General features: G+C 42.1%; 1 protein-coding gene across 1 annotated transcript in view; it reads right to left on the bottom strand.

Annotated features, from left to right (window-relative positions):
* Nucleotides 1-14,363: 14,363 nt before the first annotated feature.
* The window catches only part of LOC133611319 (tandem C2 domains nuclear protein), a 27,295-nt gene continuing 24,092 nt past the window's right edge, over nucleotides 14,364-17,566 (bottom strand). The window contains exon 12 of the mRNA XM_061968016.2: nucleotides 14,364-15,250. Within this exon, the coding sequence (XP_061824000.1) occupies nucleotides 15,146-15,250 (105 nt within the window). The 3' untranslated portion in view covers nucleotides 14,364-15,145. The remainder of the gene's footprint in view (nucleotides 15,251-17,566) is intronic.

Raw genomic sequence — 17,566 nt, 5'->3', positions numbered from 1 at the left:
AAAAAGACTTGCAACTCGACTTAGACTTTAACATCAATGACTTGTGACTTCACTTGGACTTGAGCCTTTTGAATTGACATGACTTGACATGACTTGCTACTTTCCCCAAAACCCAAAGATGAAAAAGTTATTCGGGAGCGCTCCGTATTTTTCATTGTGTACTTGTCTATCAGCGTTGCGTGTGTCAGCGTGTGTGCTCTCAGTACAACAGCCAATCAAATTAGATCTACTTTGTTTTCATCACACAGCATTCATCCAATCAAATTGCAGGACAACCAACGAAGAAGACATGTCCAAACCACACGCCAGTGAACAAAAAATGATACCTAAAATAATTTTGTTTGGGTATAAAAATTACGAGGTGGTCAACACAAAACGGTTTGCAGTATGCAACACATGCGGTTCGAAAATGACTGATGGAGAGGCAACAACTTTCAACTTCGTCCGGCATTTGAAGTTGCACAAAGAACGGTACGTTTTGAATGTAAGATAACGTTTATTGGCTAAGTAACGTGACTTTTATTTGCTGTGTAGTTAAATCAGTGAGGCTGTAAACTCACTGCTAACGTTATAACGTTATTGCAAACACGGGAATCTGTTGCAGTTCACTACCTTATTCATACTTTTTGTTCAGTGATTTTTTTCAAGCAGGGTTACGTTAGTCAATATATCACACGTAACGTTAGACGGCGGTCAGCAGCACCGCGTATTTTAGCCACCTAAAAAAGACAAAAATAGTAAAATAAAGGTCAGTTAAAATGTATACTATATTATGAATATGTGTACCGTTTTAGCTAGCTTTCTGACATACTTTTGGTTGTTTACCTCAGTGGTCCCCAACCACCAGGCCACGGCCCGGTACTGGTCCGTGAATCGATTGGTATCGGGCCGCACAAGAATTTTTTTTTTTTTTTTTTTTTTTTAATTAAATCAACATAAAAAACACAAGATACACTTACAAGTAGTGCACCAACCCAAAACAACTCTCTCCCCCCTTTTGTTCTGGGCATTGAACATGAAGACTCTTCCTTCACTGTTCCGAGTGGCCATGAGAGTCTTGGCAGTGCCTGCCTCCAGTGCTCCAGTGGAGCGAGTTTTCAGCCATGGTGGCATCATACTACGCCCCCATCGTGCACAAATGACTGACAGACTCTTGGCTAATTTGGTCTTTTGCAGATGCAATGCAGCATAGGGCCCTGACATATAAAAATACAACTTTTTTGTTATGTTCACGTGTATGTCATGTTTTTTCAATGTTAACACTTTTGTACAAATAAGTACATTTGCACTTTATTTTTCAATGTGTTTGTTCTGTAAAGGAATGAGTTAATGTTTAAAATGACTGGTTAATAGTGCTATTATAAAGTGCAATGTCAGCACAATTTTCTTTCCTGCAATTTAAAATGCACTTGTTTTAATAAATAAATACAGCGTTTGAAAAGCATACACAATCTCCATCCATCCATTTTCTACCGCTTATTCCCTTTTGGGGTCGCGGGGGGCGCTGGAGCCTATCTCAGCTACAATCGGGCGGAAGGCGGGGTACACCCTGGACAAGTCGCCACCTCATTGCAGGGCCAACACAGATAGACAGACAACATTCACACTCACATCCACACACTAGGGCCAATTTAGTGTTGCCAATCAACCTATCCCCAGGTGCATGTCTTTGGAGGTGGGAGGAAGCCGGAGTACCCGGAGGGAACCCACGCAGTCACGGGGAGAACATGCAAACTCCACACAGAAAGATCCCGAGCCCGGGATTGAACCCAAGACTACTCAGGACCTTCATATTGTGAGGCAGATGCACTAACCCATACACAATCTGTGTTAATATATTAGTCTGTCGTTAAAAGGACTTGAAAGGACTCGAAACTCAAAATGCAGGACTTAGGACTTGACTTGAGACTTTCCAGTCTTGACTTTGGACTTGACTCGGGGCTTGCCTGTCTTGACTCGGGACTTGACTCGGACTTGAGGGCAAAGACTTGAGACTTACTTGTGACTTGCAAAACAATGACTTGGTCCCACCTCTGGTATTTAGGCACAGTGGTCAGTAAAGAGTAATCAGGCCCATACTCTTTCTCCTGGAAGCTGCAGTTCCAGTCTGAGGCTCGCTGAAACCAGAGCCGGCCCAAGGCATAAGCGTACTAAGCGCTTGCTTAGGGCCCCGCGGCCACCAGGGGGCCCCCAAAAGCAATTAACAAAAAATTCTTATTTTTTATTTTTTGCATGTACGAGTCTGACTGATGATTTCTAAATGATCAAAGATATATTATTGTACAAAAACACAATTTTAGGTCAACAGAGTGCTGCTGCTGATCTAGGCTTAGTGATTCTTCCTGCCTCTCTTTAAATGTAAAGCTGCCTCTGCTGCACCTGTGACGTTTGCCGCCTTCTATGGCGTCACATTAGTGCCAAAAATCCGAGCGCATAAAAACTGTTATCGCGCGCTGATTCTCCACTTCGTGCGCGCGCGCGACACCCTTTTGCGCGCGCGTGGTGCCTTTTTGCGCGCGTGCCGTCTCGGTCTGTGCGCTGGCATGTTTCGTTTTGGCACTTTGGGGGTGGGTATGCTTAGCCGGCCCCTTCTTTCTGATTGGCCAGACGAAAAATGCTCAGAGATAATCAGAAGTATAGCAGGGCGGGTCATCGTCAATATGTATCAAGATTGTTATAGGCGCAAAGTTTTCACTTCTTCTTGAACATTTGTTTTCTAATTTATGGAATTTCTTTTGATTCAGCCATAAAATTAATGAAATAATCTTTGAATTTTGTTTTTAAAATGTTAAAAATAGCCTTTTAATAATGTATTCTGAAACAGTTTAAAATAATCAGAGAACTGACTAACACTGACCCTACACAACTATGTTGCACAATTAAGTCATTTTTTTATAGCGAAAGAGGTGATTTCAACAGGTGCAGCATCCTATGTCATATCTACATGTAATAAGATTTGTAACAAGGCAAACCGTTTGTAAATTGGTCGAAAATCGAGCAAGTTATGGTAATTTAATTGGTACATGTACTAATTAAATTACCATAACTTGCTTTGACATCAATGTAATGATTGAGGCTAGCTGTCCGAGGTAAGATGGCTACAACGTTGCTACGCTGGAGAATGATTGGTCTATGAAAAATGCTCAGAGCCAATCAGAAAGGAGGGGCCGTCTAAGCATACCTGCCCCCAAAGTGCCAAAAAGAAACATGACAGCGCGAGGAGAGATGCCAGGAGTACACAGAGAGCGCACAGACCGAGACGGCGCGCGCGCAGAAAGGCACCGCGCGCGCGCAGAAAGGCACCGCGCGCGCGCAAAAAGACACCACGCGCGCGCAAAAGGGTGTCGCGCGCGCACGAAATGGAGAATCAGCGCGCGATAACAGTTTTTATGCGCTCGGATTTTTGGCACTAATGTGACGCCATATCTTTCCTCTCAGATTCAGACAGGACTGAGCAGGTGATCAGAGGACCACTGTCTATTAAGGAGAACTTTTCATTCCCCAAACGGCATGATGGCCGAAGTTTTCATTATCATTATACCTACAGACAGCTAGTCAATGGGGAAAAAGTCAAGCGTAGCTGGCTGACTTATTCAAGAAGTAAAGATGCAGTCTATTGCTTTTGCTGCAAATTATTTTCCAAAAAGTCCTTAAAACTGGCAGCCGAGGGACAGCGGGATTGGGTCAACATAGGTGCACTGCTGAAACAGCATGAAAACAGTGAAGATCATTGTAGCAACATGGTGAAATGGAAGGAATTTGCCTTGCGTCTTTCAAAGGGGAAAACTATTGATGAATTTAACTTCAGTAGACTGCGCTCTCTTTGTACAAAGTAAACATTAAATATGAACAATTAACTAAAAATGTAAACTAGTAATTAAAGACTAATAAGTACAAGACTGATGAGACAAGATGACACTTTTACTGTAAATACAAAGCTTTATCACTTGGACTGTTCAACCCCAGGCCACTCTTGTAGCTGAATGTTTTCTACATTTTAAGATTAGGAACCATATGTGGCACTCTGGACATCATTCGTTCATTCATTGGTATTATTTATGTTCTTAACTGGGCCACCCCCATATCTTTATAAATGACATGTCATTTGTAAAGACATGCCAGGCTGACAATAGGATAATGTAAACAACACTGCCAGAGCCGCAATGAGTTTATAGTAGGTGTGTGAATGATCAACAATCAATATTATTGGCAGAAATAGAGGGCCCCAAAATCAAATTATGCTTAGGGCCCCATGGAGGCTTGGGCCGGCACTGGCTGAAACAAATAAAGCTTTTTGTTCGACGATTCCTGGTTGGCGTCTTCTTGGCTCATCACCCGTCACACAACCAACAAATATACAACATTAGCAACAGTAGCATAGCTATGCGAGCTACATGCTAACATTACATTTTAACATCATGCTTGGTTAGCAACATTAGCATAGCTATGCGAGCTACATGCTAACATTACACTTTAACATCATGTTAGGATAGTGTCGGAGGCAGATATTTACATATATCCGAATTTAAGTTGTACTTCTTTTATTTCATAGTCATATTTGAAAACAGCTCGTGTTTTCCATTTCTTCTCTTGATGCTCTGTCAGCAAGTATACTGTGTGTGTTAACCTTGAGTTCTTTGGAATGTACTATGGCTAGGGAGACGTTGTGCTTGTATTATGGCTAGGGAGGGGGAAGGAAAGAGGGGTTTTTGGCGTTGGGAAGACAGACCATTTTGGGAGGCGCAATAGAATGTTCTAGGGTTAGACTGGTCTCAAAATGTATATTGGCAAAGCTTTGAAAATATACAACAAAATACCTATTCTGTCTCTGGTGGTTTTTCAACTCAGCTTTAAGTGTCGTAAAGAGCTTGGGAGCGAATTGTGACTTGAATTCCCTGGGAGGAACAACTGGTCCAAAACGCAACAATAGCAACACTAGCATAGCTAGGTGAGATACATTTGAACATCATACTAGGTTAGCATTTTCACACAAAAAACTAGATGATCAAACGTATAACGTCCACATCTGTAACTGACCGACGAATGGTTGGCACAGCTTTATTTTTAGATGTGTAGTGAAGCCTGCTTTTTTTTTTTTTACAAACTAGAAGATGCAAGGTTGGCTCGTCTAGCCGGAGGAGCGTGTGTGCTGAACTGGCATTTCCTGTATTGTAAAAATCTGATAAGAAAGATTCCGACTCAGACATTTTCCATGGAGGAAGTCTTAAAGCTGGACTTTACGATGATGTCTTGTGATAAGATGACGTCACTTTTACTTGAGAAGAACGATCAGGGCTAAGGTGTGTTCGGAAAGCTTTAAAACTTTAATAACATGAATGGATTCACGTGCCAGTGCGGGCGCATTATCTACATAATCACAGCAAAGTTAACTACTTTTTTGTGTTTTAATTTGGCTGGGGGTTCTGTTTGTTTGGTTGTTACTTGATTATGTGCAGGTGTGTAGGCTGTAGCCAGAAAGCACTTGTCCCTTCTCTTCGTTATTGGAAACCTTATAGCAGTGGCACTTTGCTTCATGCTACGATTCGGCACACCCTGGCTGCCGTATAACATAATCGGGGGCTTGTCCGGGATTCCAGAGAATTGCATGAAGTGCTTTGAAAGGTTCTCTCCCCTTTCCTTCCAAGGCATCGCTGACACCCAAGGCCCTTTAGGGCATCCCCTAGTGGGGGTATTACAACATTACAGCTCATCTTCTACAAAACCCAAAACCATTAAAGTTGGCACGTTGTGTAAATGGTAAATAAAAACAAAATACAATGTTTTGCGAATCCTTTTCTACCTATATTCAATTGAATAGACTGCAAAGACAAGATACTTAACGTTGGAATTGTTAAAGTCTGTTGTTTTTTTGCAAATATCAGCTCATTTGGAATTTGATGCCTGCAAAATGTTTCAAAAAAGCTGGCACAAGTGGCAAAAAAGACTGAGAATGCTCATTAAACACTTATTTGGAACATCCCACAGGTGAACAGGCTAATCTGGAACAGGTGGGTGCCATGATTGGGTATAAAAGCAGCTTCCGTGAAATGCTCAGTCATTCACAAACAAGGATGGGGCGAGGGTCACCACTTTGTGAACAAATGTGTGAGCAAATTGTTGAACAGTTTAAGAACATTTCTCAACCAGCTATTGCAAGGAATTTAGGGATTTCACCATCTACGGTCCGTAATATCATCAAAAGGTTCAGAGAATCTGGAGAAATCACTGCACGTAGTGAAGTGAAGTGAATTATATTTATATAGCGCTTTTTCTCTAGTGACTCAAAGCGCTTTACATAGTGAAACCCAATATCTAAGTTACATTTAAACCAGTGTGGGTGGCACTGGGAGCAGGTGGGTAAAGTGTCTTGCCCAAGGACACAACAGCAGTGACTAGGATGGCGGAAGCGGGGATCGAACCTGCAACCCTCAAGTTGCTGGCACGGCCACTCTACCAACCGAGCTATACCGCCCCCTAAGCGACAAGGCTGAAAACCTTCGATCCCTCAGGCGGTACTGCACCAAAAACCGACATCAGTGTGTAAAGGATATCACCACATGGGCTCAGGAAAACTTCAGAAAACCACTGTCAGTAACTACAGTTCGTCGCTACATCTGTAAGTGCATGTTAAAACTCTACTATGCAAAGCGAAAGCCATTTATCAACAACACCCAGAAACGCCGCCGGCTTCGCTGGGCCCGAGCTCATCTAAGATGGACTGATGCAACGTGTAAAAGTGTTCTGTGGTCTCACGAGTCCATTGTTTCAAATTGTTTTTGGAAACTGTGGACGTTGTGTCCTCCGGAACAAAGAGGAAAAGAACCATCCGGATTGTTCTAAGCGCAAAGTTCAAAAATCAGCATCTGGGATGGTATGGGGGTGTATTAGTGCCCAAGACATGGGTAACTTACACATCTGTGAAGGCACCATTAATGCTGAAAGGTACATACAGGTTTTGGAGCAACATATGTTGCCATCCAAGCAACGTCTTTTTCATGGACGCCCCTGCTTATTTCAGCCAGACAATGCCAAGCCACGTGTTACAACAACGTGGCTTCATAGTAAAAGAATGCGGGTACTAGACTGGCCTGCCTGTAGTCCAGACCTGTCTCCCATTGAAAATGTGTGACGCATGATGAAGTGTAAAATACGTCAATGGAGACCTCGGACTGTTGAACAGTTTTTATTTACCATTTACACAATTTGTCAACTTCACTGGTTTTGGGTTTTGTACAATGGACCGAATGGACATATGTGTCTTCATAAAGGTGTTACATTGTTACACTCGAGAGGGGGGGGGGGGGGGGAACACGTGGATCTCTTCTTCTTGTGAAGCGCTGCACACAACAACTTAAAAATGGATCAAAACAAGCACCCCTACTGTGTTGTCTCTGCTATTATTTCTATGACAAATACACCACATGGTGGCGCTGTTTCTAACGCACATACAGTATGTCCATTATGGTTTCACCCTGTGTATGTAGGTAGGGTTGTATTTTGGCCTCATTCCTGTGAGAATTCTGCGTGTGACTGACACATTGAGGAGTGGGACTATCCAGGTCCAGCTGCAGTGTGCTCAAACAACCACCAGGCAGCATCTGTGAGCAGATAAATACTGTATCATCTCTTTCTTTTTCGGACTTATCACTTCGGTCGTGCATTCTTCACTCGCGTTTTAAGTGAGGGATGATGCAAAAACTAACCCTGTTCAACTCACTTGTCTTTACAGCCATGTGGGGGCGCTATTCTGCCAGCATGTATTTATAAAAAATATTATACTATATTTAAAAAATATATAATTTTTTTAAAACTATACTGTGCTGTATTATCGTATTTTTTGGACTATAAGGCGCACTTAAAATCCTTTTTTCCCTCAAAACTCGAAAGTTCGCCTTATAACCCGGTGCGCCTAATGTACGGAATAATTCTGGCTTTGCTTACCGACCTCGAAGCTATTTTATTTGGTACATGGTGAAATGATAAGTGTGACCAGTAGATGGCAGTCACACATAAGAGATACGTGTAGACTGCAATATGACTCAAGTAACCAACACCAACATTTTCTATGTTCCATTGAAAATATAGAACATTACACACGGCGCTCAAAATTCTGTCAAAATATTTTAGCACGACTTTGGTAAGCTATGAAGCCGCACCGCTTGACGGATTGTACTGTGCTTCAACATACGTATAACGTACATATATATTATCTGCCGTTTTGTTTCGCAATATTATGCAGAAGCAACTTTTCTTACCTTCTAGTACCTGCTGATCTGTACTTGGGATCTGCATAAGTCCTGAAACATTGTGCGCGTCCGCCTTTGTAGTCCGTGACGACACCGTAGTCGATAAGCTTCTTCTTTTTCTCTATCTGCTGTTGCCATTTCTAATATAAAGTAGTGGAAAGTTCTTACTTATATCTGTCAGTAAACTCGCCATGAAAGCGCTAAAACATACCGGTGTAGTGAGTTTATATTATTCACCCGAGGAACTTTAGTTATTAGAGAGTTCCGGTCGGACGGGTTTTTCACGGGACACATTTCCGGTGTTGTTGTTTTTGGATGAGAAGATGCTGTGTCACGGCGTGGGCTCGAACCCGCTTTTCTCCGGCAGCTGGGTCTGCCGGCACCTCCGTTTGCAGCGCTGGCCGCATCACGTCCACTTGCCGCCAAGGCGATCAGCAATCAGCACACCTAGGACTGATGAGAGCGAGCTGAATAAAAACCAGTGGACCCAAGGATCCTTGCCAGGAACTTAATCTTCTGTTCGTAGTAAGCATCCCGTGCCTGGCTTCCCTCCCGTGTGTTGGATCGCTCTCCGTGTCTTCTGAGTTCCCTTGTCTGATCTCCCTTGTGTCTTCCCGCAGTTCTTCCCGTGTCTTCCATAATCGAGCTTTGCGCCTCGACTTCCCCTTTGGACTTTGGACTGCCTCCCTCGATCCTTGACCCCCGCTTTGCACACGGACCTCTTGACGCCTCTCTCAGCCCCACGGACCTACCGCTTGTCTCACGGACCTTCTTCCTGCTTTGTCCCTATTCTCGCCCAAAAAAAACACGGTAATACACAACAATTAATTACACACACACAGTCCTGGGTTCAATCCCGGGCTCGGGATCTTTATGTGTGGAGTTTGCATGTTCTCCCCGTGACTGCGTGGGTTCCCTCCGGGTACTCCGGCTTCCTCCCACCTCCAAAAACATGCACCTGGGGATAGGTTGATTGGCAACATTAAATTGGCCCTAGTGTGTAAATGTGAGTGTGAATGTTGTCTGTCTATCTGTGTTGGCCCTGTGATGAGGTGGCGACTTGTCCAGGGTGTACACCGCCTTCCGCCCGAATGCAGCTGAGATAGGCTCCAGCACCCTCCGCGACCCCAAAAGGGACAAGCGGTAGAAAATGGATAGAAAATGGATGGACATAAAAACCCCTTTTGGATTACCGTATTTCCTTGAATTGCCGCCGGGTATATAGTATGCGCATGCCTCGATTTACCGCTGGGTCAAACTCGTTTCGCAAAATAATTAGCGCCTGCCTAGAATTACCGCCGGGTCAAACTCGTTTCGCAAAATAATTAGCATATGCCTAGAATTACCGCCGGGTCAAACTCGTTTCGCAAAATAATTAGCGTATGCCTAGAATTACAGCTGGGTCAAACTCGTTTCGCAAAATAATTAGCGTATGCCTAGAATTACCGCCGGGTCAAACTCGTTTCGCAAAATAATTAGCGCATACCTAGAATTACCGCTTGGTCAAACTCGTTTCGCAAAATAATTAGTGCCTGCCTAGAATTACCGCCGGGTCAAACTCGTTTCGCAAAATAATTAGCGCCTGCATAGAATTACCGCCGGGTCAAACTCGTTTCGCAAAATAATTAGCATATGCCTAGAATTACCGCCGGGTCAAACTCGTTTCGCAAAATAATTAGCATATGCCTAGAATTATCGCCGGGTCAAACTCGTTTCGCAAAATAATTAGCGTATGCCTAGAATTACCGCCGGGTCAAACTCGTTTCGCAAAATAATTAGCGTATGCCTAGAATTACAGCTGGGTCAAACTCGTTTCGCAAAATAATTAGCGTATGCCTAGAATTACCGCCGGGTCAAACTCGTTTCGCAAAATAATTAGCGCATCCCTAGAATTACCGCTTGGTCAAACTCGTTTCGCAAAATAATTAGCGCCTGCCTAGAATTACCGCCCGGTCAAACTCGTTTCGCAAAATAATTAGCGCCTGCATAGAATTACCGCCGGGTCAAACTCGTTTCGCAAAATAATTAGCATATGTCTAGAATTATTGCCGGGTTAAACTCGTTTCGCAAAATAATTAGCGCATACCTAGAATTACCACCGGGTCAAACTCGTTTCGCAAAATAATTAGCGTATGCCTTGAATTACCACCGGGTCAAACTCGTTTCGCAAAATAATTAGTGCCTGCCTAGAATTACCGCCGGGTCAAACTCGTTTCGCAAAATAATTAGCGTATGCCTAGAATTACCGCCGGGTCAAACTCGTTTCGCAAAATAATTAGCGCATCCCTAGAATTACCGCTTGGTCAAACTCGTTTCGCAAAATAATTAGCGCCTGCCTAGAATTACCGCCCGGTCAAACTCGTTTCGCAAAATAATTAGCGCCTGCATAGAATTACCGCCGGGTCAAACTCGTTTCGCAAAATAATTAGCATATGTCTAGAATTATTGCCGGGTTAAACTCGTTTCGCAAAATAATTAGCGCATACCTAGAATTACCACCGGGTCAAACTCGTTTCGCAAAATAATTAGCGTATGCCTTGAATTACCACCGGGTCAAACTCGTTTCGCAAAATAATTAGTGCCTGCCTAGAATTACCGCCGGGTCAAACTCGTTTCGCAAAATAATTAGCGTATGCCTAGAATTACCGCCGGGTCAAACTCGTTTCGCAAAATAATTAGCGCCTGCCTAGAATTACCGCCGGGTCAAACTCGTTTCGCAAAATAATTAGCGCCTGCCTAGAATTACCGCCGGGTCAAACTCGTTTCGCAAAATAATTAGCATATGCCTAGAATTACCGCCGGGTCAAACTCGTTTCGCAAAATAATTAGCGTATGCCTAGAATTACCGCCGGGTCAAACTCGTTTCGCAAAATAATTAGCGCATGCCTAGAATTACCACCGGGTCAAACTCGTTTCGCAAAATAATTAGCATATGCCTAGAATTACCGCCGGGTCAAACTCGTTTCGCAAAATAATTAGCGCATGCCTAGAATTACCACCGGGTCAAACTCGTTTCGCAAAATAATTAGCGCATGCCTAGAATTACCGCCGGGTCAAACTCGTTTCGCAAAATAATTAGCGCATGCCTAGAATTACCGCCGGGTCAAACTCGTTTCGCAAAATAATTAGCGCATGCCTAGAATTACCGCCGGGTCAAACTCCTTTCGCAAAATAATTAGCGCATACCTAGAATTACCACCGGGTCAAACTCGTTTCGCAAAATAATTAGTGCCTGCCTAGAATTACCGCCGGGTCAAACTCGTTTCGCAAAATAATTAGCATATGCCTAGAATTACCGCCGGGTCAAACTCGTTTCGCAAAATAATTAGCGCCTGCCTAGAATTACCGCCGGGTCAAACTCGTTTCGCAAAATAATTAGCGCCTGCCTGGAATTACCGCCGGGTCAAACTCGTTTCGCAAAATAATTAGCATATGCCTAGAATTACCGCCGGGTCGAACTCGTTTCGCAAAATAATTAGCGTATGCCTAGAATTACCGCCGGGTCAAACTCGTTTCGCAAAATAATTAGCGCATGCCTAGAATTACCGCCGGGTCAAACTCGTTTCGCAAAATAATTAGCGCATGCCTAGAATTACCGCCGGGTCAAACTTGTTTCGCAAAATAATTAGCATATGCCTAGAATTACCGCCGGGTCAAACTCGTTTCGCAAAATAATTAGCGTATGCCTAGAATTACCGCCGGGTCAAACTCGTTTCGCAAAATAATTAGCGTATGCCTAGAATTACCGCCGGGTCAAACTCGTTTCGCAAAATAATTAGCGCATGCCTAGAATTACCGCCGGGTCAAACTCGTTTCGCAAAATAATTAGCATATGCCTAGAATTACCGCCGGGTCAAACTCGTTTCGCAAAATAATTAGCGTATGCCTAGAATTACCGCCGGGTCAAACTCGTTTCGCAAAATAATTAGCGCATGCCTAGAATTACCGCCGGGTGAAACTCGTTTCGCAAAATAATTAGCGCCTGCCTAGAATTACCGCCGGGTCAAACTCGTTTTTCATGCGTTTTTCCATACAGAAAAATGCGTACGTAATTGTTGAATGACCCCTTGTAAAAATAAAGAGTGTCACGTTATAATTGCCTTTTCAGACCCAAACAAAAAGAACTCCCGGGATGATTCATTGTGCTTTAAATTTTATTGCGGCATTAAGCGATGTCATGATTATCCTTACATCACGCTCAAATTTATAAGCGCATGCCTAAATTTACCGCATGCCTTTGGTAAGCGCCGGAGTGAGAAGAGGTTTTTTAAAAATTACCGCATTCCTAAATTTACCGCATGCCTTTGGTAAGCGCCGGAGTGAGAAGAGGTTTTAAATTAATTACCGCTCGGGCGCTAATTCGAGGAAATACGGTAGTCACACTCCATTCTCTTGTTTAGTTTATATTCTTAGTATTGTTGATTATTATATATATATATAATAAAATACATAGATCAACATCGCCCCCTTGTGTCTGTGCCGTCAACTCCCTCCTGCACACGTAACATGCTGCTTCGTGATTGATTTAAGTGAAGTCTGAATGTCATTAAAACAGTTCGCTCCATCTTTTGACACTTCTTCCACCCCCGTCCTTGCACGCTACACCGCTACAACAAAGATGACGGGGAGAAGACGCTGTCGAAGGTGAGCCACGTAAATAAGACCGCCCACAAAACGGCGCATCCTGAAGCGACTGTCAGAAAGCGGCTTGAAGATGATCTGTAAAACATCATCTATGCAACATTTTGACCAAAGAACCACCATTACATGTTATGTAGACCAGTGGTCATACTTACCAACCCTCCCGGATTTTCCGTGAGACTCCCGAAATTCAGCGCCTCTCCCGAAAACCTCCCGGGACAAATTTTCTCCCGAAAAACTCCCGAAATTCAGGCGGACCTGAGTGACGTGTTGACAACACACAACAACAGTGTCTACCGTAAAGCAGTTTGTCTGCCGTAAACAGCAATGTTGTGACACTTTTAAACAGGACAATACTGCCATCTACTGTACCGGTACATGCATATGTGACCCACCCATAATGTGTCACATTTTTGCGTTGATTTATTTATTTTTATTTTGTGGTTTGAATTCGTTTTTGGAGCTGTCATTACACATTTATCAGTATTCACTTTGGTCAGTAGGGGGCAGTAGGGCGTTTCTTCCCAATTGAATGCTATCACCTGCAGACCGGAAGTGTCTTGTCATTCTGATGAGCGCGACCAGTCTGTGAACAATTAAAACGTCCTGTGTGCTTTTTCCTCCTGTATAACAGGTTAGTTTTGGTGAATCAACTCACTGAATAATATCCATGTGATCTTTATAAGTTTAAGTACACATTCTGATGGTGGAGCCTAACTCTAAAGTGTTTGTGAGTTGTAGTTTGTAAATGAACACTGAAATTCAAGTATTTATTTTATATATATATATATATATATATATATTATTTTATTTATATATATATATACATATATATATAACTAGAATTCACTGAAAGTCAAGTATTTCTTATATATATATATATATATATATATATATATATCTTAACCACGCCCCCAACCACCTCCCGAAATCGGAGGTCTCAAGGTTGGCAAGTATGCCAGTGGTCAACCTTTTTGTAGCTGCGGACCGGTCAACGCTTGAAAATTTGTCCCACAGACCAGGGGGGGGTTATGGTATTTATTTTTATTATTTTTATTTGTTTTTGTCATTAAGAAATACAATCATGTGTGCTTACGGACTGTATCCCTGCAGACTGTATTGATGTTTATTGATATATAATGTATATATTGTGTTTTTTTATGTTGATTTAATAAAAAAAAAATTAAAAAAATTAAAACAAATTTAAAAAAATAAATAAAATAATAATAATAAATAAATAAAATTAAAAAATGTATACATTTTTTTTTTTAAATTATAAAAAAAATTCTTGTGCTGTCCGGTACCAATCGGTCCGCAGACCGGTACCGGGCCGCAACCCGGTGGTTTGGGACCACTGATGTAGACCACAAGGAAGTGTTTTACATTTAGAAAAAAACATAATAATATGACGCCTTATGCGCCCTATAATCCGGTGCGCCTTATATATGAAAAAAGATCGAAAATAGACCATTCATCGGCAGTGCGCCTTATAATCCGGTGTGCCCTATGGTCTGGAAAATACAGTATACACAATTACACACACAGTCTGTGGTCATGTTCAATCTTTACTGCAGCAGACGATGGTCAAACTGGGTAATTTGACAGTTTGCGTCCTGTTGTCATGGCAGCGCTCTTCAAACACGAGTGTTGGTATTGTCAGCGGGCCGCTTACGCAAAGAAGTGTTTGGCCTTTATTCAGCGTGGAAACTTTCAGCCGTGTTTGACGCCTCACACTTTTCCAACCAAATGATTGGCGCCCATTTTCCCAAGCTTTTATTGTCAAAGTGCGGCAATGAAAAGGGGGAGAAAAAAAGATGTAAAACGAGGTTGAAATGGGCTGAAATTGTGGCTTTTATGGAACGAACACAGGATGTTCTCCACAGGGGGGGGGGGACATTTTTCAGAATCAACACGCCACCTTACACCTGTTGACCTATTTCACGATAACGAGAGTAATAATGTCCCGCTCCCTTTATGGCTGCATGACTCACGCTTCCCTGAAGGGGCGTCGCTTCTTCCACGTTGATCAATACACAAACTAAATGACTCATTTATTGAATCCATCCATCTTAAATAGGAAACAGTTCATTCAAAAAAGTGCTTATTTCCACGACAAGGTGTCCTTTGTAGCTAAAATTGAGTAATACTACTTCTCAACCTTTTCTTTCCAAGCTCGCGTGGAACCTTGCTGAAATGTCGAGTCTGCTTCTCAGCTCCCGTGTTCGCTGACATAGTACAGTAGGTGGGTGGGTGACATGTTAGGTGACATGGTGCCACGCCGACACCACCTTCTCAGGATGCTCCATGGTGTCCTTCCACTGCTCCACAGCTTCTGGAGAGCAACTGTGCAGTCCCAGCAGGACCTGCAACACCATCCAGAAAGGAACAATGAAATGAAGTGAAGTGAAGTGAATTATATTTATATAGCGCTTTTCTCTAGTGACTCAAAGTGCTTTACATAGTGAAACCCAATATCTAAGTTACATTTAAACCAGTGTGGGTGGCACTGGGAGCAGGTGGGTAAAGTGTCTTGCCCAAGGACACAACAGCAGTGACTAGAATGGCGGAAGCGGGGATCGAACATGGAACCCTCAAGTTGCTGGCACGGCCGCTCTACCACCAAGCTATACCGCCCCGAAAATCCTCTTTAGTGCATTGAAAGCCACAAGTAATGTGCCAAGTAACCAGCCAATTAACCAACCGACTAATTTCTCAACTAATCTACCTACCATTTAACTAATTAACCAACTAACTAGTCACTTAACTAACCAGCCAGACTACCTGACCGACCAAATAATGACCCACAAACTGACAAATTAACTTAAATTCCCGAACAAAAAAAAGTAAAAGTAGCCACCTACCTAACTAATCAACTAGCCACTGAACCAACCAGTCAGCAAAAAACCTAACCAACCAAATAAAACACTAACCAGACAATTAACAAACGGACTTACCTGCCAACTAGCTAACTAATTGGTCAAATAACTTACCAAACAACCATAATACTAACTAACGTCCAAGCTAACTAACAAACTATATACCGACTTAACTAACCAACCAAACAGTCCGCCATCCAAACAGTCAGCAAACCAACTAACCAAACAAATAACGCACTAGGTACACACAATCAACCAACTAACTGGTCAACTGACCTACCAACCAACCCTATAATTAACCAACCCAGCAAATCACTAATTAGCCACCTATCTAACTTATCAACCAGCCAGTGAGCCAGCTAACCAGTCAGCAAACTAAGTTAACCACCCTAATAACATACTAACCAAACAATTAACCGACTAACTAACCAGTTAACAAACTAATCAGCCAGCAAACACATTAACTAACTAATGTGCCAGCAAAACAACTAAATAACCATAACATTTATTAACTAATCAGTATCAGTCATCTAACTTAATCTACCTACCAACCAAACATTCAACTAATTAACCAACTAACTAGTCACTTGACCAACCAACCAGCCAGACTAACTAACCAACCACATACTAAACTGACCAAACAATTGACCAACTAACTGACAAACCAACTAAATTTCCAACCAAAAAAGTAAAAGTAGCCACCTACCTAACTAATCAACCAGCCACTGAACCAACTAACCAGTCAGCAAAAAACCTAACCAACCAAATTATGTGCAAACTAACTAATCAGCCTGCCAAACAACTAACTAATTGGTCAAATAACTTACCAACCAACAAACCATAATACTAACTAATGTACAAGCGGACTAACAAAATAAACACAGACTTAACTAACCAACCAAACAGTCAGCCATCCAACAATTTAGCAAAACAACTAACCAACCAAATAACGTACTATGTACAAGCAACCATCCAACCAACTAACTAACTAACTAACTAACTAACTGATTAACCGAACTACCAACTAACCATATAACTAACATATACAGCAAATAACTACTCACATACCTGACTTATCAACCAGCCAGTGAGTCAACTAACCAGCCAACAACAAAGTAAACCAACCCAATAACATAATAACCAAACAATTAACCGAATAACTAACCAGCCAACTAACTAACTAATCAGCCAGAAAACACACTAACTAATGTGCTAGCAAAACAACTAACAAACTAACTAACAACCATACAATTAATTAACTAATGGGTATCAGTCATCTAACTTATTAAACAACTAATATACTGTATCAAGAAACCTACCAACCAACCATATAGGTATCTCACCAACTAACAAAGTAACTTTTCAAGGCACTAATTTACTAATTATCCACCTACCTAACTAATCAACCAGACAGTCAGAAAACCAACCTAATAATGTACCAACCAAACAATGAATACAATAACTAACCAGCCAGCAAACTTGTCAGCCTATCGACTAAGTAACTGACTAGTGAGTGATATTATTAAGTCATGAGCCAACTAATCAGTCATCTATCCTTATCAACCAACCAACTTACAAAACAGAAATGAAAAATATGTGAAGTATCATGTTGAAATTGTTTACATGTTCGAAACAAACTTCAACCAACTAACCTACAACGAACCATACAACTAAGAAACCAATTAACCAACCAACAAACTTTTCAACTCACCAATTACCTAACCTACTTAGCTAATCAACCAGCTAGTCAGCAAACTAACTAACCAAACAAATGATGCAGTAACAAACAATTAACCAAATAGC

This window comes from Nerophis lumbriciformis, linkage group LG08 (assembly GCF_033978685.3).
Source record: "Nerophis lumbriciformis linkage group LG08, RoL_Nlum_v2.1, whole genome shotgun sequence".
Lineage (NCBI taxonomy): Eukaryota > Metazoa > Chordata > Actinopteri > Syngnathiformes > Syngnathidae > Nerophis > Nerophis lumbriciformis.
Note: the sequence above shows the minus strand (reverse complement) of the source record. Positions and strands in the feature narration are given on the sequence as shown.